This window comes from Saccostrea cucullata, unplaced genomic scaffold (assembly GCF_032062105.1).
Source record: "Saccostrea cucullata isolate Sc308-1 unplaced genomic scaffold, CSIRO_AGI_Scuc_v1 ctg713, whole genome shotgun sequence".
Classification (NCBI taxonomy): domain Eukaryota; kingdom Metazoa; phylum Mollusca; class Bivalvia; order Ostreida; family Ostreidae; genus Saccostrea; species Saccostrea cuccullata.
Window position 1 is genome coordinate 43,194 of NW_026921547.1, and position 25,811 is coordinate 69,004.

The following is a 25,811-nucleotide window of genomic DNA, read 5'->3' on the forward strand; positions in this document are numbered from 1 at the left end:
GTGGTGTTTTGCATCTTCTAATGGCCTGTGAGTGGGATATGCTTTGCAGGCATCATCAGTCAAGGCAGGATGTATAGTGGTGTACTTTTCAACTATAACCGAAAGTGTGGTTATGTAGGAGTATAAAGTCCATGAAAGGAAGTATTTTCCTGTGAAACTGGAGAGGGTAGTTGACATTGAAACAGAATATTTGATTGGAGCTTTACAGCATGATTGAGTTATTGTTTGATTAATATGATATATTTTTTTTTTTGCAATCAGACTTCCAATTCTGAGTTCAAATGTTCTCATGAATGTTCAGTTGATCTTTCTTGCTTTATCAGTGTGATTTTGAGAAATTGATGAGAGTTTCTGTTAAACCATGGCAATCAATTACTTCTCCCAGTATCTAATAGAGTACTATCCATCATTTTTTCTCACCTTCCTCTGAATTTTTTGATGGAGTATGTCATATTCAGCTATGACTGTCTTCCATCTTAATTTCCCATGATGCCTTTTGGTGTGATAATTTGGGAGCCCATTCTGAAAAGTCACAGTTTCTACAAAGTAGGTTTGAGACACACTAGGAACTTTATTGAGTCATCTTAATTGCATTTACACATAATGTTCAACTTGAGGTTTTTCCTTCACTTTTTAACATTTTTTCACTCTATCACTGATATCAAAAAAGTTAAGAAAACTATGCTTTAATTTCCTTTTTAAATCTTATCTTGTTCCTTAAAACAAGAAATTTAAGAACTAATTTGAATTACAACTTAGATACATTTTTGCTGCATCTTCCAGATCCATTGTTTATAACTTTTTCTTAGAAAAGTAAATTATTTCAACTTGTTTATTTATTCCAAGAATTATTTCATCCATTTAAATCATAAATAAACAAATTCCCTCTCAACTTCAAGTATAATTTCAACATCAATGAAAAATAAAATTTACAACACTATTGTAAACAATGAATTAATGGCAGACAATATTTCATTAAAGTGCAGACATTCAACAAAAACTAAAGCCATTGAAATCGTAAACTTGTTTAAAATCCCTTGTTTTTAGGAAGCTAAAAATGTAGCCCTGGAGCCAAGTTCCAATTATCTTTCATTAAGAATGCTAACAAACTTGAAATTTACATGGGGCAGATGTAGTCTGCTGGGTGCATTGTGCACAAGATGATGGAATGTCATATATACAGGAGGCAGACTGGTCCATTATATAAAAGGACAGAAAACCTGCCTTCAACAAGTTTTTTCTGTATACATTATAAAATACAAGAATCAAGAAGTGGTCAAGTATTTGGTGCCACTTTTGATTGTTGTAAATTATTATACTTGTTCCTGTCTCTCAGTTTAATTGACTCAAAATCAAGACATTTGGTTTTATTGTTCCTCTATTTTGAAGATAAAAATGGAAGGAAATTTTCTAGAAGTACACTTAACATTTGAATCGTTTTGCAATATGACATAACCATTTTACTAGCAGGGCATAATAAAAATATTCATAAAAGTACTTAATATCAAAGTGCACATTTAAGATAAACCTGGATTAAACACAATTTTCAGAGCATTTGCTCAAAATCAATACTGAAACTGTAAACATGGTTATTGTAATAAAGGGTTGAAAATATTAGGATTTGATATTTCAGAAATAAAGCTAGTGTCTGGAAACTTTAAGGTGTGCACCATACTAGTACATTGTTCTTTAAAAAAAAAGGAGAAAACTGATGAATGAAATCCTTGTCAGTCAATGAGTCATTCGTCAATTTTGTCATTTCAGCATTGTCAAACTTTCCATATTTCTGATATATCAAGATCGCATTTTCTGTGTTTTTTGAAAAGAAAAAAAAAAAGATGTATGCATGCAAGTTAATTTACAAATTTTCAAACTGAATTTAAACTTTACCACATAAAAAATGTCTCATCATATAAACATTGAAATTTTTTCTTAATCTCAACAATATTGCAATATTTTAATTCTAAAAAATCAGGAGACTATTTCTCTCAACATTCAACAGTTCAAATAGTCTAATAAAAAAATTTAAAGAGAAATGTCTCTTTTATCTTGGGTTGGTACTGAAGTCTGCTTTGTATCAACACAAAATCCTCCCTTGCTCTCTACTGCTTCTTATCAGTCCATTTTATTGATGATTTTACCATAAAATCTGACATCAGTCTGCCGCTGCAACGAAAAAAAAAAACACAGAAACCCGCAACAGCCGAAAAACTACAGGCCTACTGCATTTACAGAAGAATGGCTAATACCTTATTTGTAGATGGATTCCATCTTGATACAGAATTTGATAAGAGGGACTTGTCTAGCAAATTGAATCCTTCAGCCAAAACCCAATCAAACAAGGAATATTTATGAAATGCTTTTGGCGCTATATATTGCTCTGTGTTGTAAGTCCTGTCAGGGCCACCGTGATGTATATTCTTTTGTTATTAGATTTCTCCTACAATCTTTACAGTATCAGAAGATGGACAATTTAATCAGGACGTTTCATTTGTATATCTGGACAACTTACCATTTCGGGGGATCTTGCAGGGATGTGATTTATCAGAATTGAAAAAAATTGGTCATTTCTCAATGCCAGAGTCCTAAGGTCCACACAGTACAATTTTGTTTAGGGATTTTTTTCCCCACAACTCTTTAAATGTAGGAAGTTTGTATCTTGAACTTAAAAAGTTTATTATGTACTTTTGAAAATTGGTATGACTTAAAAAAGATATAGTTTTGTAAACATTGATCTCTAACATCTATGGTGATTAAGTTTTCAAATATTTAAACTTAATAACAGAGTTTAGTAATAGCAAAATTATCTTCCACACTTTGGTACCCAGAATTTGACATTTATAAACATATCTCTGTATTCTCCTGTGAACATGACTCAGTTGTATCAATATCTGAGAAATGTATGTACATATTGTTTCTTTTGATTCTGTGAATTTTTGTTATGCAATATCTCTCTGAATCATGAAGCTTTTGTCGGAAGTTTTTTGCGGGGGAATTTGAGACAAATTACTGCTGTCCTGGAAGTATACATGATGTAATCCATGGTGCTATGGCTGTAGGTATTAAGTCTCCACGGGGATAATATTTTACGGCATTTTAGCGATAGAAAAAAAACCTTTCCCCATCTCATGATCAGATTAAGGTTTGTTATTTGTAGTACTGGTGAATGATTCTTGAACGTGCTAATTGACCAAAACAGCTAGGTTGCAGTAGCAGACAATTAGGTTATGTACCAGCCCATGAAAATGATACCATTCTGGTTTTTTTGTTTTATGTTTTACCAGTTCTTGTGCTCTGTGGATGTTTTTTATGGTTAAGCAGTCTTCTTTTTTGACTGTGATGAGACAGAGACAAATTTGTGTGGTAGCCATGATGCTGTAAAGTCTATGGCTTGTTTTTGAAGTTTTGACACATCATAGCACTGTTAGCACCATAAAATCTCAAAAGTTATCTCGAGCAACTCTAGCCATCAAAATGCTGTTCTCAGATTTTTTAAAGTCAGAAATAGTTTAAAAGATTTAATGTACAAACACCTGACTCTATAACATCTTTCTGAAATAAATTTCAAAAGTTCTAATCGCAGACAAACCAAATCTTTTATTGTTGACAGTAATGGAAGCCAATTTTTCAGCTGATTCTAACAGTGGATACAAAATTTTCAAACATTTCCTTATCTCTCCTGTACCCAAGGCATGTACTTTTACACTAAAACCCCACATTTAACATATATACAAGACATGGAGGTAGTTTGACAAAAATTCCATATACAAGCCACTCTGCTCGCTAAAAATTTAATGAATATCAAGTTGTGTTTGTTTTTCAAGATGACAATTCCAATTCGGTTGCCAAACTCACTAATGTAGAAGTTGCAGGGGTCAGGGCACTTCATCAGAAAGTTTTCTTACACAAACTTATAGAAGCCTAAATGTTGGGCAGGCAGTTTACTTGTTCTTGTATAATTGTGTTTTCTTGGCAAATTAAGTTTTGGTCATTTTTATCCATTATTGATCAGTAAATGAGGTATGTTCAGTTCTCAAGGGCTAGTATAATCTCTGAATGCCAAACCTGGATTAAACCCTCTCCTTCAAGTACCTCATTTTTGGCTGCCTTCCTTTGAAGCTGTTTTTGTTGAAGGACTACTGTTTTAGGTTAAGGACTGTTTCATACGTTTTGGCTGTATCAATACTGATAAGGATAACCTAAAAGTCCTGTAACATTTGTGGACGGGATCATGAAATGATAGAACACAATGCCATCTCTGTGTTCCATCTTATATTCATTGTGTTCTATCCTTCCAGAACATTTTGCAACAAAGTATTGTAACAATTAAAGTCTTATTTTCATAAACAAAAATATTACACCTCTACTAATCTTATTTCATGATATACTGCAAAATGCATGCAGGAAGTATCTATAATTTGTATGTATTCAGTTGAATAAAAATAAAATTCAGTGCAGATGACATTTTTCTGGGAAATTTATAGTCCCAAAGATTTAAGTTACACTTTTATCATTATTATGATTATTATCGTTATGCGCCCAGATCGATTATTGATCTTGGGCGTAGATTGTTTTTGTCCTGTCTGTCTTTCTGTCTGTCTGTTTGTCTGTTTGTCTGTTTGTCTGCAAACTTTAACCTTTGCCATAACTTTTGAACCATGAAAGATTAAAACTTCATATTTGGTTTGCCTACTACACTCATTAAGCTCTTTCAAATGACACCAAGGTCAATGACCACGTGACCTTGACTGTGACCTATAAGCGAAAAATAGCTTTTTTGAACATTAACCGTAACTTTCGAACCATGAAAGATAGAGACTTCATATTTGGTATGCATACTCCACTAATCAAGTTCTTTTAAATGATACCAAGGTCAATGACCTTGTGACTTTGACCTGTATGCTAAAAATAGTTTTTCCAAACTTTGTTGCCGCCGGGCGCATAGTGTTTCACAAACACTTTTTGTATTAAAAAACCTCCCAAAAAACAGAACATTTCTGAAGATCAGCATATGCTTCATTTTCCATGTTTATATTGTAGGAGATGCCACCCCCTGGGTCCTACGAAGTCATCCAGTCCTATGAGCAGTCCCAGCTGCGAACCTGTGAGAGGACCAAGCCCAGGACGGATGAGGCCAAGAGGAAACACGGCTCCTTCCTCTCTGCCGCCTCCAGATTCGCCCCACCCCGAGACATGGTTGTCTCCAACACCGACGCTGACTTCCCAGGTAAGCTACTGGGTCCATAACTCAATACAGTTACAAGAATTGAATTGTGTCAGACACGTATGTTAGCCTCATATTTCAGAATTATAATGTTGTAAATTTTGAATTTACTAAGGGGAAGTAAATGCAAAATTTACAGCATGTGATATTATGTTGTAAATTTTGCATTTACCTCCCCCTAGTGATTAAATTCAAAATTTACATCATGATAGTATCACTGACTTACTTTACTCATGAAAGTAGTTGATCTGATATATAGGAGAACCTAATTAATCCAGACAATAGTGATCTAAATTATGACAATTATCTGTAAGTGATCTTTGATGCCTTAATTCCTTTCCTTGCAATTACTTTGTTTGGCAAGTTTTTTATTCAAACAAATATCACTAGCCTTTTTGAGGGAGAAAATTCTTTCCACTATTCCAAGGAGCAACTGTTTACATTGCAAAGTAGGATTTGTTTGGGGGGTCACGATTTATGAGACATCACTGTTTCTAACATCGTAGAGATCGAGAAGGAGACCCTGACCAATTTCGGTACACCAAACACTAAGTGCAGGTCTCGTTTCCAGTAAGTCAATAATCATTACAAACTCCCTCTCCAGCTAAGAAAACAGTCAAGAATGTAGTGTATTAATCATTGCTTTAATTAAAAAGATGATTCCTACATGTAAACAGCAATATTTAAATGTTTTCGGAATGCTCACAGAATTATAGACTCCAGACTCTTTCTGCCAATTTACCAAATTAGAGATGGGATCCCCTCAGAAAACAAAGTTTGGTTCATTTCAGTAAACCCTGGCTCAATCAGAACTCATGTTGGCATATATCCGGCTTAATCCATGATGCTTTACTCGATTTAAAAGATTAAGAAATTCTGCTCATAATTTTTGATTAATCTAATCAGGGTTGAAGATAAAGGTAACCTAGCTGCATGGCTTGGTGTATATACACTTCCTGAAAACAACCCTGTCTGTCTGCAAAGAACACCTATATATTAAAATTATAGCAGATAATGTTATTTTGTAGGAAGATGTTCTTGAAATAAAACAAAGAATTTGGAAAGATGTTGTTCAAAATGTCTTCTTTTAATCAGATACATGACATATATCTGTCAGTGATAATGTCATAGGGGAGGAATGTGGTGTATTACTTATCTTAGAAGCTGATAAAATTTTATAAAGTTTAGAAATGAACACATGTATATGTAATAAATGTTACATTTCATCAAGAATGTATGTTTCAATTGAAATAATTTTAGGTAGATTTTAAAAAGTCAGCTGAGGGAAAAATATCCAATGAACTGACTTTCAAAATGTCAATAAACTTGCACTTTGAATAAAATGACCAATAAAAAATGCTTTATGTCAATTAAGCATTAATCAACATGTGGTTTCTCCTGCATTTGTCATAGTTTATTTATTTCTCTACGTCAATTTTGTAAATAGTTTTGATGACAAATTTGCTTTTATCCAGATGAATACAGTTTGAAGCCGTAATTAAATTTCTTTTAACTCAATAATTTCCAATTCATTACTTTTAAGAAATCACTACAAAATATTTGGTATTCTCCCTTAATTAAATGAAATATTACATAACCAAATTCATTACTTTGTAGATTATGGGTATAGAATTTTTCCTAATTCGGTTATGCGAGCAACTGACAATCTAATCGAACTCTTACATACAAACTATCTGATAATTCAGCAAAGAATTATCGCTTACAATCATGAAAGATCAAATTATTGGAAATAAACGAGCTCGGATAAGTGAAACAGAAAAATACCAGAATTGGATGAAGCAGGAGGGTTTGAGGGAAATTGGCAGATTGTAGATATTTTGGTTGTCTGTTTATTGAATTAATTTTGATGTGTATGTAGATCCAGTTCTGCAGTGCTTTGGCTCTTACGTTGATTGTGTAAGACATCATGGCTTCCGTAAATAGGAGATCATTTGAAAAACCCTCTGTATGGAAGCATTTTAACCACACTATGAAGCCTAGGTTTATGAGTTATTAAATTTTTTACTGCTGAAATTCTTGGCAGCAATTATAGACTCTATATAGATTCAAGTCCCCTTTCCCCTCCCCTGTTTTGCTGCTCTTATGTTGAATATATGACTACAAAAGGTAAGTTGCATGTAGAGAAGGCAAATAAAGTTAAAAGTGCCCAATCCCTTTGTATTTATAAATTGCAATAAAATACATTCAAATCAAATAAAACATTAAAGACTCATAATTAAGTCTTCAAGAGGAAAAAATTAATTAATGTTTGGATAAATTATACATGTATGTAATTATAAATGAAAACCATTGAACTGCTTTATAGGGACTGTATTGAAATACTAAAAATTCTTTTTACAACATTTCTATACCTCTTAAACATGTGATTCACGGTCTTATATTCTAATATCTACCGTTATAGCTACATATATATCTAACTTTTTCAGTTATTCTATATTTTGTTGGAGTTGTCTTCCTTGTGTTAATCTGAGAGCATTAAATTGTCTTCCATAAAATATCTCTGTTGACGAAGAACAGAATAGAAAATAAAACCATCACAAATTCCTTTTGGATAAAAAACATACTTGTTTTTATGTAGTGGTTCCTTGAAACAGTATAAACATTTGTTTTATGACTGTGTGTGTAAAAATTGTCTATGATTAAGTGCTGAAATAAAAATTAATAAACGAAGAGACTTTAATTATTTCTTTTAGCCGAAAACTAATGGGTTTACATCAATTAACAGCTACATGTAGTATCTGGTTTTTGTAGGGACTTTCTTTTTCTGAATTATTGATTTTCAAGTCTTAAATTGTGTATTTTTTCCCACAAAATCAAATGTTAAATCTTTAATTGTCTCATATATATGTTTCCACAAAACCAAATGTGAATTAAAGTAAATCTCCATATAAATTACATGTATATTGAAGTTCAAGATGTACGTCATTTGAATTTGAAAAAGAAAGGAGGCACTGAATAAGTGAATACAGTTAAGAAATGAATTTAATTTTTGATTAATTTAAGATTGTAAGTTGTGATTTTGCAGTGTTAAATATTCAACTTTTCTTAACCAGCATGATCGACTTCATATTCAAAAATTTATCTTGAAAAAAAAAAATTAAGGCAGGGCCATGAACTTGTTTTTCTTGAAACATGATAAAATTTTGTGGTTCAACAATTGAAAATAAATAGTTGGACCTAGTTGATATGTCTGAAGATTGATAATTATGATCAAATTCTTCCCATAGACATCGAAAATAACATAAAAATGCTCCACCTATTCTCTGAAAACAAGGTTTGCTAGTTGGTTGATGCATGGGCCACAAGATAGATAATTGTCTGCCAATGATATGTTACGGCCATGTCATATTCGGAAACAGAGGCATGTAAAACATTATGTCTCCCTTGTTCAGTACTGGCCGTATAAATAAAAAGTTCACGACAAATTTACATGTATTATGAAGTAGAATGGATTGTTCAGGATCGGCCTCCAATTCAAACAAGTGCTCAATCAAAATGGAACACCTGGTCTCTATCCATTTTATACCTTTTTTTATTTTGTCAACCTCTGACGCAATATGATGTAGAATTTAAATTGTCTGAATTCTTATTTTTGTTTGTTTGTTGTTGTTTTTGTTTTTGTTTTTTTTTGTTTATCTACGTCATCAGAAATCTACAATATATGGCACATTGGTCAATCAGGACATATTCTTCTTCCAATGTAATTAACCTTTTCTCACATCTCCCACTTGCTTAAAAAAAACTGATACAAAATTGTGATTTAAAAAAAATAATCTGCTTCAAGTTGATTTAAAATTTTTTTTCATATTTATCCCAGGCCACACCTTGACCAAAAGATGTCATAGAAATTCAGTATTAACATCTAACATCTGTATCATTTAAACAGATAAACAGACAAGCATCTGAAATTTTAATCTACTCTTGATTTTTTATTTATTAGAAAAAGGAAAAAAAGATAGAATCAGTTTTTGGAGAAATATTCTTATGCTTATTACAATTAAATGTTTCAAGGGAGAAAAAAATGTGTACATGTACTGGTAGTTTGTCAAGTAAAGTGGGATCATGTTGCTCATTAGTCACCTCTATTAGAATGAAGTGTCTGAGGGGTTTTTACAGCATTTAGTGTTGTTCAAGGTCAAAGGTGAAATTTTCCAACCACTGGGGTCATGCCTGGAGGTCATTGAAGTAGATATTTTATTACTGTCTTTCAGGCCTATTGACATATCTCATCTGTTTTCTTTTTAAAAAAAAAAATGATGCTGTCTTGTGCTATAGAAAAGGCTATTACATTTTTCAGCATGTGGACTATTTTTATTCCTCAGCCTCCTAAATTTTTCTGTATAAATCAAGCCTTATCAAGGATCATGCACCCCGTCATGTGTCATAAGAGCATAAAGATTTTTAATCAAAATAATCATCTCAAATGCAGTGTAAATATGCATATTTCTGGTAAAAATAATTCTTTAATTGTTTTTATCAACAGAACACGATATTTGAACATTGAGATAATTCCATGAAAATGAGTAATATCGTAATAAAATTGGCAAATATGAAGAAAAAAGTGTTGCAGTAAAAATCAATTTCTCACATTAGTGTCAGCTGCAAGCACATCATAACTGTATGCAATCCCCATTCTTTTAAAGCTTGATTAAATCCGCAATAAAACTTTAAATGCAAATATTAACTTTTTGTATCGAGTGGTTTAGATGCCTTAAGGAATTGACCCTTGCCTCAACACTGTTGACTAATAATTTCTATACAGCTTGTTTGTGAGCAGATTAAATGTTTTGTCAGAAATTGAATAATTTGTTTCCATGCAATACCAAAAGACCCATTATGAATACTGCACACAAATGATGACTAAAAGCCCTTTCATGTTCTGGATTCTCCTTGCTCTTTCTGTAATGGGTCTGAAGTAATTTCAGATTTTTATAAATTCACCAGACCTTGGTGTTGTATGGTTTTCTATATCTTTCTGCCATTTCTCCTAATGACCACTAATTATGTTGCTGGTTTCAGCTGAAAAATTTGACAGCCCATTTTTCTGAGAGGTCTTATCGCAATGGATAAGTAGCCCAGATGCCTGTTTTGTTTTACACTGTTTCTTTGTTGACAGAAGACACACAAAGCCACATTTATCTCCCTTTTACATATGTATTTTAGATAGCATACCCAACATCTGAGAATTTCCAGGCCCCTTTAAACAAATTTGCAGTTAGCAGAGATTTATTTTGTACATATTCAAAAAAGTGAAAGTACACATTCTTTTGAAGTGAAAAATGTAAAGCAAGTTTTATCAGGATTTATACATACATCATTTGGATTAAAAGACTTTTTAGAGAAACAAAATTGGTAATTTTTCAACCGATAACCATCGAAATGGCCAGCAGTAGCCATTTTTTACAATTTAACGCCACAAGTTTCACAATTATTTGCTAGATACATCAGTGTTATCTTTAACATTGTCACTCGTCTTCTAACCTTCCAACCCTATTTTGTCTTGATCATTGCTTGAGCATGTGTTCCAAGATGTCCAATTATGTTGTAGAGCTTAATAAATTTTCGCCAAAGAGGATTAGTCAGTTTTACTTATAACGCTGTAGTCTCAGAGTCTATCAGACACTTGTCAATAGCTGAACGATTTCTTAGCTTTCGTAAGTAGTATATATTCTGGAAATATTTGAACTACATTTTCTTTAAAATAGAACAAGAGTTTACTGATTGAACCAATTATTACTTGGCTCTACCAAAGCTGTATATGAAGAGTTTTTAGACCTGGCATTTTTAGATCTGGCATCGGATCTTTTGAAAGTTTTAGCCAATCTGAAGTGCTACAGGACTCGGCTAACTACCTTGGCAGACAAACAATTTACTCTTAAGCTATTGTTCATGTCAGTACAAATAAAATTTGAAACCTACCACAAATAGAATGGGTTGGCCAATTTTTCATCCCTCTTGCATCTGTGATTGGCTCATAAGCCTCTTGAAAATTACATGAACCAAATTACACGGCTGCTTTGAAATTAACAAGGAACAATGCTAAAGACAACACTTGTGCATTATTTCATGTAGAGTGTTCTCTGTTCAACATCAAACAGTTTCGCTTCTCAGTGTAATTTGTGGAATTCCGTCAAACCTTGGTAAGCAATGTCTACAAAATTGTGTAAAACTTCAACTTTTAGCTCTAGGTAATTAAAACTTCTTGATGGTTAAAAGCTTGGAATGGCATCAAATGTGACATCAGAAAATGGGAAGTTTTTGGGAGGTATTCATGTAGTTCACAGCAGCCATGACCCATATTGTTCTGAAATCATTGCAACTTAAAATTCTTAGAAAACTGGCTTCTTTTTTAACCTGAATTTGCAACATAAACTTAAAAGGCTGCATCCATGAAACATATATAAAGCATTTGACATCTGCTATGGTTTAGATATATAGTTTTATAATATACCAAGAATTGCAGAATCCTAAAAATCACCTCTTGCAGACCAATATACAGCAATCAATGCATATTACTCTTATCAAAACTTGACTGCAATCATGATTTCTGACCTCAATACCTATATTATTGCCTCTATTGGTTTTGGTTATAATTTAATTTATATATTTACCAAAAGGTCATGATTTTGTACAACTCTACAATATTAGCGTAGTATTGCTTGGAGTGGAATAATAAATGCACCAGAGGGTCACTTTTTGCCTTTCTGCATATGGCTAAAAAGCACTTAATCCTTTTGTATACATTCAAAAAGTCAAAGACCTATAATCATGAAAGCATCATGTAACCTTATCTTTAATTTGTTTTTATAAACCGTGAACTTCCGTAGCAATGAAGCAGACCAACAGACATGCATTAGTGGCAAGCAAACTCTCACATATGTCCGTCATTTTTGCTCTGAACAATTGTAGGTATATTGGAAGTCCCCATTAATTTCCCCAGCAAAGAAACAATTCTGTTTGCTAATCAAATGATTATCTTGGCTAAGTCATTTCACCTGTAGACTTTGATAGGAATGTTAAGATGCTTTTATCTCGACTTTCATCAGCGTTGTTCTTGTCAAGGAGGGTGGGGAGGGGTCACAGGGGTTTGTAGATACAGGGCCACTGGCAGTGATGGGGAACTTGTTCTACCCATCCCGCGGTAATTGCTAACATGCTCTAACTGACGAAACCAATATCATCTTCAATTACATACATGTATGAATCATATGGCATATACAGTGGATAAATATCTGAGAAAAAAGGATGAGAATTTCTTGCCTTGAATAATATTTAAATATTCCTTTTCCTCGTTTTGGATTTATGTGTTTAACACAGTTGTAAAATTATAATGGCAAACTTGATACTGCCTCCAATTATCTGTAAGCTTCAAATGTCTTGTGAAGAATTTTGTTTTAAGGTGTTAAATACAAAATATTTCATCTAAAATACTTGCATTAAATGTGCTTACAAAGCCCCTGGGTATTAAACTTTTCAAAGATTTGGGGGAAAAGAGAAAAGACTTAAATTGATGCTGCATTTTGATTTCCTAACATAAAACAAGATATTTTTTTGCAAAAACAGTAATTATTTACACCTTTAAATGTGGAATTAGATATGTGTTAAATTTGTGAATGAATATCTTTCTGAACAAAAAAATGGAATTTGTCATGTCCATAAAAAAGCCCTGTGAAGCCAAAGAAGTTGAAGACATTTTAATTCTAAAAGGAAGACAAGTTCTCCATAAAAATCTCATATCCCAAATTAATTTAGTGTAGGCTTACCAAAAATAAATTGATTTGGCACATGGTGCAATGGATAAGGTCTTCATAAATCCTGGTGTCATGTCGTAGGTGATAAATGATGGAGGATGAACAAAGCTCGGACATTGAATGTTTGGTTGGGGAACAGATGACATTATTTTTATTAAATATTTGTCAGCAATTTGGAAAAATTGACAAACAGATTCATAAGGCGGTCAGATTTTCAATTTTGAAAAAAAAATACAAATGCCTTTTAAAAAGCATTCAATGTTATAGGTGGGAATAAAGTTTATTAAAAGATATAAAAATTCCTACTCTGACGGCATAAATTTTACTAAAAGATATTAAAAAAAAATTCTAACATTACTGCATGAAGTTTATAAAAAGATATAAAAATTCTTGACCCTGACTTAATGTCTTTAATTTTCTCTTTATTGTTAATAATTGTAGGTCCAGGTGCGTACGAGTCCAAGGATGGAATTAATAAGAAGGGAGGGTTGATGGTCACCAAGAACAAGCGATTCAAGGAGCTCAAATCAGAGGGCCCTGGTCCAGGGGCATATGAGGTAATGATGATCTTCAACCAAGTAAATTAAGTAAAGTAATTAAAAACTTGTCTAATACAGAAACACTGGTTATGGAGAATCTGGATGGATTAAACAACATTCTAGATAATTAAGACAAAAACATTCCAGATTATACAATATTTTAAACATTTTAATTTTACTGAAGGGAACTTGAAATTGACATCATTTTAGGCAAGATTTCAGAATACACAAGTTCTGGATTAGACAGGTTTCACTGTATTGTGTTTGATTTGATTTTAAATGTTGAGAAAGTTTTAATTTTTGCAGCACACATAAAACTCTTCTTTTATATCCTTGGAATTTTCTCCTTCAATGGAAATAATGGAAAGAAAATTTAAGTACTATATATATATCCTGGTAACTATTTTGATACAAGTTCAACACATTAGGTTATTACAACATTAATTGCAGCCCCTATTATTTCTTCTTTGCCAAACTTTATGGGCTTACTTGCAGCAAAAGAAATGTGCAGGCCATCACCCTGGTACATTTGTCTTTACAGATTTATGTCCCCTTATCAACCCCTGCATTTTTAACTGGAAATCTAAAATAGCCTTAAGAATTTTTTTTGACTGTCATTAAATATTATAGGTTCCCTTCAGGGAGAATGTGTTCTATATTTTCTCATCATGTGGTATATTGATAAAATATTTCATGTAATAAAAAAGAAATTATATATATAAAGTTTCTAAAATTCTACCAACACACACAAAAAAAAAAATCATATAATCCGAAACCTCAGACATCATATTATTCTCACAGTCACATAAAATGGTCTAGAGATGTCTGTTCTTGAAAAAATTTAGCTTGATTGTTTTGTAATTCCAGTAACATTTTAGAATCCAAATATCGAGGAGGAAATATTATCACCTAGGGTTTTTTTATAATGCTTTGAACAATTGTAGTTCTTCTAATTTGCTTCAACTTAATCCTCTGATATCTTTGGAACAGAACTTACCAATAAACATGTCAAGCCAAATCTTAGTTACCATGTTTTAGGTCTCTAAATAAACTCCTGTGAAGAGTTGAGGTGATTTGTGCAAGAATTTTTAAAATGTAAAAAAAACAGTCTGTGAAATTCAAGAGAACAAATAAGCTATTAGGATGAGATCTACTTTGATGCATGCAGTGCCATCTGTTGGAATGTGTCATTCCAGTACCTGAGATGCATTTTAGTAAAAAAAATTCAATAGTAAAATTCACCACCTTGTCTAGGCACCATTGATAATGGAAATTAACAATGGTTCTGAGAAAAAAAATCCATAAATGTATCATCTGTACTTCTTTTGAAAAGTTCCATTTTATATGACCCAAAGACTTGAAAATTATAGGAATTATGATCAATTATCATTGGAAAAACATGTCAATTCTATAATACATTGATTTGGGACTTTCATATCACCCGATATAATTCGTACAGTAACCAAGCAGTTATATCCTTTAATCTTGTTAACTCAGCATAATATGCAAAAAGTACATTTTCAAAGTCGGAAAATTTACATATACACTGATAAAAGATTGAGGAAAATTGTTGGTGAATTTCCAATACTGTTACAACTTAATCTTATAGAACTTGCTATGATGGTTGACATACAGAGGGAAAATAATTGCAGAAACATTGACAATGATGGAGCAGTTAGAATGACAAAAAATTAAATCACCATCAGTATTACAAAACATTAAAACACAAGGCTCTAAGTCCTAGGCTTTTCTCAAGACGTTCCATCAATTTCTGAAAGAAAGAAAAATTTCATTTGGGATTTTAAACTCGACACTGTTCAGATATGAATTAAATGATTTTTCAGTACATGTATACAAACAGAACTTTTCCCAGCAATCTCTCTCTCTCTCTCTCTCTCTCTGGAATGTGATATATCATGCTTAAATATTAACAACAGTATGCAGTCAATAAAATGTACAAAAATCCATACCAGAAACAAGATTTTGATTGAATATGCAAATATTAACTTTCATTTCCCTTACAAGAATATCAAGCAATAGCATTAGTTTTATAAATCCCCTTGACATATGAAACGTGTACAAGAACTACAAAGCATTGATTATTAGTTGACACCTTACGTAAGAGTTGATTAAGATAGGATGCAATTACTTGATCTGCCATTGAAGTTCAAATCAATACTGGTACCGTACCCTTCAGCATCAGCAAAGGCTTTAGATCATTCTGGTTCTGACACCAGTTAACCAGAAAACGGTTCAGCAACATGCAAACCCACCTGGTTTATGGCCATGGGTAACTAGAATTTCCTCTGAGGTTAACCAACAACCAAGCATGGCTGTCATCATAAAATTTCAAAAGTGTGAACTGTAAGTTGTGTACAGTGTTAATGATAGCATGTCTGAATGCAATTTTCATGAGGGGTTTTCTTGAGTCTGTTGAGAAAGAGTAAGTGATTTACTGGGGTTTCTTGGTTTAAATCAGTACAGAATATAAAACTTAACTCTCCTGTCTGTCTTACTTCTTCCATATTTGGATGCAGCCGATAAACCCTTTTATATATGATGTTACATATTTATGTATTGATTTAGAAACAATTTCTCCTCTTACGTTTCAGAAAATATTTGGAAACAGGAAATATATATTTATAAATGCATTCTGGTTAATGTTAATTCTTATCTGTTAAGAATTTCCCTCCAATTAAGGAATATTAGAATATTTTATTCAAAGAACTTGGTCTCATTTTTCAGACATAATCAGAGGAAGGCAATATATTTTCCCTAAAAATTTTTTATTCAGTTCTAAAACAAAAGCAGATTTCAGCCTTTTTGGTAGCATTGTGTCACAATGATGAATTTCCTAAGTCATCAATCCCAAAAGACAATAAAAATTGATAAGAAAAATTATTTTTATTATTTTTTGGACACATTCCTTTATTCTGTGATCTATATCACTTTTAGTACAAACAAATCTTTAAGACTTTTCTTAACATTTCATTTCTTTATGTTGTATCTTTTTCTCCTCCAATTAATAGATTTAATTATGCATGAACCTGTATTAACCCCCCTATCTAAGATTCCAATTTGTCTCTGTAATCTATTGCATTAAGTCTTACTGCTGGGCTTTGAGCATTATCCCATAACACAAGATAAAAAAGATTATATAGACTTTTTTATTTTGGCTGTGGTACAGGCCTTTTGATGAAAAAGTATTTACCATATAGCAAAGAAAAGAAAGATCATAATTTTATTGCACCACAGCCAAATCATAGAAATAACATGAAAGTAGATGGAAATCTTTCAATCTCTGTTGGCAGTCTGAAATGTTCTTGTCATCTGCGTTGGCTATGCTTCATAGATTTGTAATTATATTTTTCTAGACCCATACAGTTTCTTTTTCAAAGCTGACATTGTGTATCAATCTAATAAAACATTTCAATTTTGTCGTTTAAGAGAGTTTAAGTATAGAAGCCACCAGTCTCCACCGTCAGGTTTCCTTTTGAAATGAGAAAAGTAACCACCTTTTTTTTCCCGCTCGGGCTTTTGAAATTTTGGATGTTAAATATAAAAAAAAAAACATCCCGTCATAGAAAGTTATTAACTCTTGTTGATTGCAGATTATAGAATGTTTCTAGTCCTGTTTAGCCTTGGGGGAAAACGTCAGCGTACAATCCCATGAAAATTTGGGCGATTAAAGTAGACATAATTTTTTTGTTGATTATTTAGATATTTCTCAATCCACAACTTTAAATAAAATCCTTGGTGGAAATGGGTGCATTCGGGGAATGTGATTTTAAGAATTGAATGATAATCACAATAAATCAGAAATCAAGGGAATTTCATTTGACATTATCTCCGGGATCAGCATTTCTTTTTATTCACATTTCATTGTTATTAGTATCAATAACAAATATAATTTTATGCTTTCAGACTTCTTTTATACTTGAAGATAAAATCAACTTGTCGTAATTTCGAGTTTATAGCCCTAAAAAATAGGTTGTAAGCGGAAAGCAATGTTCAATTAAGTCAATTATTCTGTCGACTGGGGATTTGGTCCTCTATTCTTGGGCTGAATTTCTTAAACATTTATTTTTCAATATGATTTTTAATTATGGCAAATATTTTCACGAAGGTCCCCAATTTAAAAAAAAATTGGAGACAATGCAGTGTTAAGTGCGTATTGTGCAGTAATATTAACATTTTCATTCATGCTGAAAAGGAAAAATTAATGACAATTACATGCATCCATTAACTGTCACTTTTTTAAAGCAAAAAATATTGACAATTTAATTATTGTTGTTTAACTCTTAATCAAGGTTTAGAAGTCTTTCAACAATGAGATTTATAGATTTGATTATAAATATTTCATACATCTCTGATCAACATCTCATGATCTAATTAAAGATAAAAGTCAGCAATGATTTCCTAATGGATTTATAATAAAAGATTTAAGATGGAAATTATTTTTTTAATCTTTCTAATTTTTTATTAACTTATTCTGACAAAATTTATCCCCCCTCCAAAAAAATATGCACAACTTTTCAAGGGATATAAAAGTCCCATAGGTTTATCCACAGTAATTGGTATCTATACTGTCTTGCTTGTGTTTCTGGAATCTTAACCTTAACTGCAATGATTTATAAATTCCTATTTAATCATAGCTGATCCTTGGTTTGGACAAAAATTTCAAATATAACTTACCAATTAAGCCAGAATTTTAAGAAATATAGTTAAAACTGTTTTTTTTTAATTTTGCATTATAAATAGCAGTTATCATAGTTCCTTTGTTTGAAAAGTATAGAACTGGCCAAGTAATTGTAAGATTTTACTGAAACACTAACTGTACATTGAAATAAGATATATGCTCATTCAACCTAGATTATTTTTGTCAAGAGGAAGAAAAAACATTTTTTCTCTCTAAAAGAAATATTATTCCAACAGGCTGTTGACCCTTTGCTTTGATAATCATTTTGACAAGTTATGCAGTTTTAGCAATCTGAATGAAGTTTTAGGAGCATAACCAAAACATATACACGAGACATCACAGAATTTTGGAAATAAGACATTTATCAAAAACGGGGAAGGATATTTGTGGATGTAAACAAATGTCAGCATGATGTATATTCTAGGAAAAAGACACATCACATCTTTGGATTTTTGTCTACAGTCTTATGATGTGGCAAAATTTATGCCTTATTCTTGATACTTTTTGCCTCTGAATTTTTGTGATTTAATGTTTCTAATTAAATAAGTGTGATGTAGTTTCTTTCTTTATCACTTGAGAAGTGAGTTTGCACAAGGTTGTTAACATAATCAGATATATACCAGACAGCTTATTTTCAAAATGAAACCAAATTATTATTTCATGCGAAAAAACTCACACTAATGAGAGAAGCAACTCTTTCTGCGGCTCTAATTGGAACACTAATGACCATGCAGCATGTGCATTTAGTTAAAACTTAATTTTACGTGTCACAAAATTTCTATAATTGACTTTTTTGAAGGTTTCTTGGAATGTCTTTGGTGTGTTTTTTCCAGCAGCTGAACTTTTCCTATGCAATAAAACTTATCCTGACCCCCAGAGAATGTGGGACTAGATAAGAACTCTTCTATTTTCTGAGTCCAATCTGCAATATTTATTGGTGATCTTTGGTATGCTTGTTCTCTGTTTAATTTGATTACCTTGTGATAAGAGTTGGCTAGGGAAAGGGAAAAATGACTTATTTTACCGGCTTTGATTAGAAAAAATCTGCTTAACTATTCATGTTGAATAATAAAAGTCTATGCTTAAGTGGGAGGGCGAAAATAACAGCCTTGCACTTAATAAAAAAGAGAAGATTAAACATAGTGGCTAGTCATATCTCTGAATCTTGACTGAGTCCAATTTGACAAGAATTACTATCATTCTGTAGGAAAAGGCTCTACATGTACTTTATGGGGATGCAGATGTTTTTTACAGCAAAAAACATTTTCATTTCAGTGTCCTTGCTTCTATGCAGAAACACTTTTAATTATAAGGTCCCAGTATACATATACCAGTTTAAGACATTTATTTGTCTCATTTTCCACTTTCTTGACCCAACAAAATGATAAAGTAACCCTGAATTAACATCTAGTTCTGGACAATTTATCTTCAATAAATATAGCCTTGTTCTCAGCTACATAAACTCTCGTTTGTGAGGTAATCATTTGCTTCTGTTTTGCCATTATCTGCATTCAAGGGACATGCTCAGGGATCCGGTGAAATGTCTGACCATTAATTTGTCTGCAGAAGAATTTCTCCTTATCTGTACCTGATAATTTAGTTTTATTGCCAGTGTTCACTTATGTCAGAGCTTATCATCTTTGTTTTTGTCAGAGAATTTAGGCTTCAGATCTAATCATCTTGATTGAAAAGTTTTTCAGTTTTAATGTATGACTAGTATTGACAGAAGATGATATGAAAATTGAAAATTTTGTTGAAAAATTGGAACTAAAATTAACTACCTTATCAGTAAAGTGAGTGGAGTCAGTTTACTCGAGTTGTATGGGCTTTTTGTTCATTTGTATAATCAACCCATATAATTTTTTTTTATGTGAAATTAACATTCTGTTGGCAACCCACTAAAGTTAAGGAGCTTTAATCTTACTTGGATTTCAGTCCATTCAATTGACTTTTATTCATTACAGACCTGCAATAACTGGGTGTTCATTAGTGTAACTTGATGAGACTTAAGTTTGCATGTCCGTGCATCAAGGCATGAAAATCGAAGCTACCGTTTAGTGGTGCCCCTTTGTGTTTGGACCAAAGTAGCTTTTGTCATTGGTGTCATTGATTAACATTATAAAAATAAAAGTCTGTAAATATGAGGGAGACCATGTAATTATCTCTCTGATTATGGATATAATGAATGCATTAAATCACCCTACAATTTAAATCCCATTTAATTCATGTTGAGGTGTAATCGAGACAGAAGTGTTTTAGCATTCAGCAGGTGTAGAGACAGGGTGACCCTCTGTGGACCTTACTATTAATCACAGATCACCACCAATCCAGAACTTCTTGTAGATTTTCAGTGGGTCTGATAAATATTCCCTGGCCTGCCTCTTTAGATTTCTTTCCCTGTCATTTAATTTCTGATCCACTGCAAGCAGATCAACTTTGTAGACAGCTGAGATGCATGTTATACCCTCTACCTTGGAGCATGATGTCAACCTTTATTGATTGATAACCTTGCATCATTTAAAACAGAATTTACTCTGGATTATTTGTTTTTCAAATGACAGATAGGACCTGGCTTGTTTAAATGGAAAAATACTTGAGATAAAATGGAGAGTTGGGCAGGTGTGCATTGTGCAGAAAATGGGAATAAATTGGCATGTCATGTTGTGACTCATGGGGTAGATCCAAGCCTTTATTTACTGACAATGCACCATGATATATAGCTGCCCTTGTCTGTTTACTTACATTTAATATAGCAGATTTTATTCAAATAAAAGCTGGTTTGTTTCTGAAATTTATTGCTGCAACATTTATACAAACTAATATACTAGCTATCCCTCTTCATACAGAAGTATGCTATGCTTGTACAAAATTGGGGGTCGTAAATATACAAATTTAGGTATTCACTTAAAACATGACTGATGGATGTTTCTTTTTTTTTAATTTCAGTTCTCTCCCCTGATACAAGATACAGTTCTGAAGGGTACCTTCAATGCTACACTTAACAACCCCATAGCTCCACAACTAGACATGTCTCAGCATATGGGGACATCAGCAAAACATGCTTTCCTCCTGGGAGTGTGAAGCAGTACTCCACAACAACAACAAAAACAGCAACAACAAAAAACAACAACATCAACAACCAATCAGATTCTGTCAATACCAAAAACGTTCAGTGAATGGACAAATTCCAAGGACTGTTTCCAAACATACGGGAAATATCTTTAAAATATTTTACACATTCATATCTATGAAAATGGGTCTTTTTTTGAATGAAAAGCTTTTGTGATATGATGTTTTTATTTTTTTTTTCTATCGAAAAGAAACTGTCCTTATTTTAGAAATGTTTACTTATTTTTGTTTTATGTATACTTATATATAATTTTGTTGAAGTTTTAACACTGTGATAAATATATAAAACCAGTCAGTCATGTTTTTGTAATATACTTTGTATGTATGTGTATGTTTTACAATAAACAAAATTGTTAAAAAAAAAAAAAAAAAATTATAGTTAAAAGTTTTACCACCTATATTAGGAAAAAAACATGAGAAACATGCTTTTGGTCAAAAGTTTGTGTGTTGATGTTTAAGACTGGCTAAAAGGGGCAGGAAAAAATCAAAAATTACATTTTGTCTCATCAAGCAAGAAATTTCGCATGAACTTAATTCAATTTTATGGTAGATATAATTGGATTTTTATAAATTCTTGAGTATAACAGTCATACAAAAAAACTTGATGGTTTGTTGGGTATATGGAGTGGTAGCAATTACATTGACTGATTCATTTAAAACCACTATCCAAAATTAGCTGAAAGGAATATAGATTTCATTGTCTGATTGTGAAACATGAAGGGAAGAAAAGCCTGAAAATTAGGACAAATTGGGCTAGGAGATTTTAAGAAGGCAATGACAAATTCACCATGTTGATGTTGAAGATAATATCTGATCAGATAATTGACCGGGGTCTAAAATTATCCAGTTATTATTTAGTTATTCAATGACAAGAAGGTCTACAGTTTTATTGGACCAGTTATCAGGTTTTGATCTCAAGGGAAGAATAAAAGACTTGAGGCTTGGCCTTATTTTGAAAAAAAAAATATGCATGACAGATCACAATTTAACTTTAAGTATTTCATATGTGGAAAGATTTTCCTGTCACCAGAGTGGAATACTTTGTTGTATTGTTCTTTTTTATCCAATTATTCTGAAAGTGCTTTGCAGAAACTATGTATCATCTGCATGCATAGTGAAAGTTGCACAAACAATGTACCATCTAAAGTGAAACTTAAAAATGAAAACACTTATGCCTATGATTCATAAATATCATCCAAAAATTGATAAGGATGGTATTTTGTGTATAGTGATTAATTAGAAATGTCACTAATTAGCAGGTTTTAAAACAAATGACATGCAATTAGACTGCCCCTTGGTCAGGTTGAACTTTCAGTATCTACAACTGCCATTCGTCTTATCTATTAATGTCCATTTCAGGCCCCGCAGATGCCCCTAGAATGTCCAGCTTGATAAACCTTAAAGCTTCACAGATCATGCTTTTAATGTCCAGTATTTAACTTTTATTGAGTGTTAAAACCATTTCCCAGGTTTTCTGATTGTTTGTTTTTAGAATTCTGATCCAAAACAGAGTGTTTTCGAATATTTTTCAGGAAACAAACAACTGGTCATCGAAGATGTTTTGTAGTGTTCATATGGCATTTAAATGAAGGCTAATGGAATTTTTGAGATTTGTAGAAAATGTTGAAAATCTCAAGAGAAATGATATGTCAAAATCATGCGCTTCATATGTATGAAAACATCAAAAAAAGTCGTGCATGTTTTGGAAGAGGGAATTACAAGACAGAGTGCCCTAGATGATATTTCTTAAAATGCCAACCAATGATCCTACATGATAAAGCCACAAAACAATTTAATTTCGTCCTTTCTATACAAATACCGAGGGTATATATCTAAAATTTTAGATTTTAGGGGGAGATGCAAGTTCATCTCTGAAATGCCAGTTTCAAGAACGCAAGAATGCAGGCGTCTGGAAATTCTCTTCGGGTTTTGGCTTGGTTAATACACGACTGCAGACTCCTCGATCAAAGAGGGCCGTAATCGTCTGTTAATTTATCAATTATGAACGTGATGGATAAGTTTGTGTTTCAATTTGTCCACAGTATGGCGTCACCCACGTGCCTTCGGTCAGACGGACTCCACAGCCATGTTGATTACGTCATTGTTTACCCATGGTCGTGCCTCCAGCCTCGCCGATCGTCTGCTATAAGCAGCACGATCCACGTCTCCAAATGGAATTCTATTACATAACTGGGACATGATCTTTACAAGCTTATGATTTCTTGATAAGAATGTTATTTTTATCGTTTATATTGATATATATATAATAAATGAATTCATTTTGTTGTGTCAGCACCCTATGAAGACATCATACTTTCTTGCTATTCCTATTTATAAGCGATAATGACTTTGATGTTTGAATCTTCTATTTTAACTTTAGAGTTTGTAACTCTACTAAGTGTTTGATTTTATCAGAGTTTATAGTATACAATACCAGTAGGTGTGGTTGACGGGTTCTCGTTACTTATCAGCTAGGTTTCATTACCATATCGAATTCCCTTCATTTGTAAGTCTGGCGGTGTTCGATTTCTGGACCAAGTATTTATAGTATATAGATAATTGTATATGCGAATTGTGCAGTTATAAATCGCTTTTAAAACAAAAATCCCTTACTTGTTAATTGAAAAAAAGAGAAGATTTGGAGTCAACTGAAGTGTTCTTAATCAAGAACATCTTCACAACTGAATAAATATAACTTATGCAGACATTGTTATTGCGTTTTCCTTTAAAATCATTTGGTGTTTCCTATCTGACATTGGGTACTTTTAAACAGATTTCAGTGATAACATTCTTACTCAATAAAGTTGGTGGACTTACTCTTTATACAAAAACAGGGCCGCCAGCGACGTAAATACGTCCTTGGGATTATTAATGAGAATCTATATTATATGGACCTCAATATGAGCTTTTTTTCATGGGAAAACTAGACTTTACATTAATTTTCTCCTGTACAATATAACATAAAGACATACATACAGGAACATCTGGGAGTGTGAAGGTCACTTCCAAGAATATATATTTTGCAGAACCTTTAGAGAGCACCTGTTATTGTTAAATCTACTCGCTGAGTATCTACAATCTATTAAAATTTATGACATCATCAGTAGACATGTATACATGTACACCCAGATCTAGACTTCCTCCAAAATATGATTGGGCTGCAGTCCTTAAAAAATATGAGGGGGTTCAGTGTACCAGGGTTTTGAGGTAAAATATTATTTGTTGGCCCCATTTTGCCCCAACAGCTAAGAAATACGAAAACCTTATTGCACAGTTACAGGACACCGCCAATCACCATCCAAAAGATGAATTGGTTATTACAAAATATGGAAGAGGAGTTCAAAGAACCAGTTACCCGCGTGGCGCAGTGGTAAGAGCGTCTGCTCTAGAGTCGCAAAGTACGGAGTTGATCCTTACGTCGCGGGTTCGAATCCCACTGTGGGATGTGGAGACCGGTCTTTCGGATGAGACCGTATAATACGAGGTCCCGTATTGCAGTAGGTGTTGGCTCGAAAAAGATTCCTCCCTGTTCAATGACCCTGAGAGCCGAGTTTAAGACAAAATTTGCAGCTCTCCATCGGCAAGTAGTGGAGTCTCCATATGAGTGAAAAATTCTCGAGAGTGACGTTAAACAATATACAATCAATCAATCAAAGAACCAATTTTTTGTACAACAAGTTGCTTTTATACCGTAGTTGCCCCCAGGTTGAAAATCGTAGAAGATTTGACGACTGCTTAGAATGTAAGAGTAGGGAGAAGAAAGTGTGACAGGCGGACGGATGGACCAGAAAAAGCACCAATTTACTCGACAAAGCAAATGGAAACTATGTAGAGTAATTGCAATGAATATAACTTAAATTAATATTCGAATTTATGCAGAACAATCATTCTGTTTGACTTGTTTGCAAAGTTTCATGAGTGAAGCCATGGTTTGCATTGCAGACAAATGTTTCTCGTAGGGTGGGTAATCACTGGTCACAACAAACAAATATACAAGCATGTCAAAAACCGAAGTTTACCACAACAATAAAGTTGAATTTCTCATGTAACAATTTTTTTTCATTTAAAGAGCACCATATATGCTTCTTTAAAACCATTTTTGAATATCTCAATGCCTGTGACAGGCAGTGTGCATATTTTCCTCATGTACCATGTTGTATGGTTTGAGCGAAATAAACTGACAAGAATGTTCTTAATGCCCGTGGCCAAGACGGCTTATCTCTATGTTTGGGTATTAGATCATTACCAAACAAATTATTACATTAAATGGAATATGAATCATATATTGTCACTTTTCTTTACCAAGCACTTATACTTTTGAGGTCATTATTCGAAGAGTTGACGACTTTTAATGACAACCATTGTGAAATAATCGAAAATCCGCCATTATGACATCCGCCAGCAAATGAAAATTGGCAGGTCATGTCACGTGCATCGATCGGAAGCTG

General features: G+C 32.7%; 1 protein-coding gene across 1 annotated transcript in view; it reads left to right on the top strand.

Moving 5' to 3' along the window:
- Positions 1 to 21,546, top strand: part of LOC134260300 (sperm-tail PG-rich repeat-containing protein 2-like) — a 29,356-nt gene extending 7,810 nt beyond the window's left edge. Inside the window, 3 exon segments of the mRNA XM_062742867.1 lie at positions 5,041 to 5,227; positions 13,438 to 13,553; positions 21,181 to 21,546. Coding sequence (XP_062598851.1) covers positions 5,041 to 5,227; positions 13,438 to 13,553; positions 21,181 to 21,315 — 438 coding nt within the window. The 3' untranslated portion in view covers positions 21,316 to 21,546.
- The last annotated feature ends 4,265 nt before the right edge of the window (positions 21,547 to 25,811 follow it).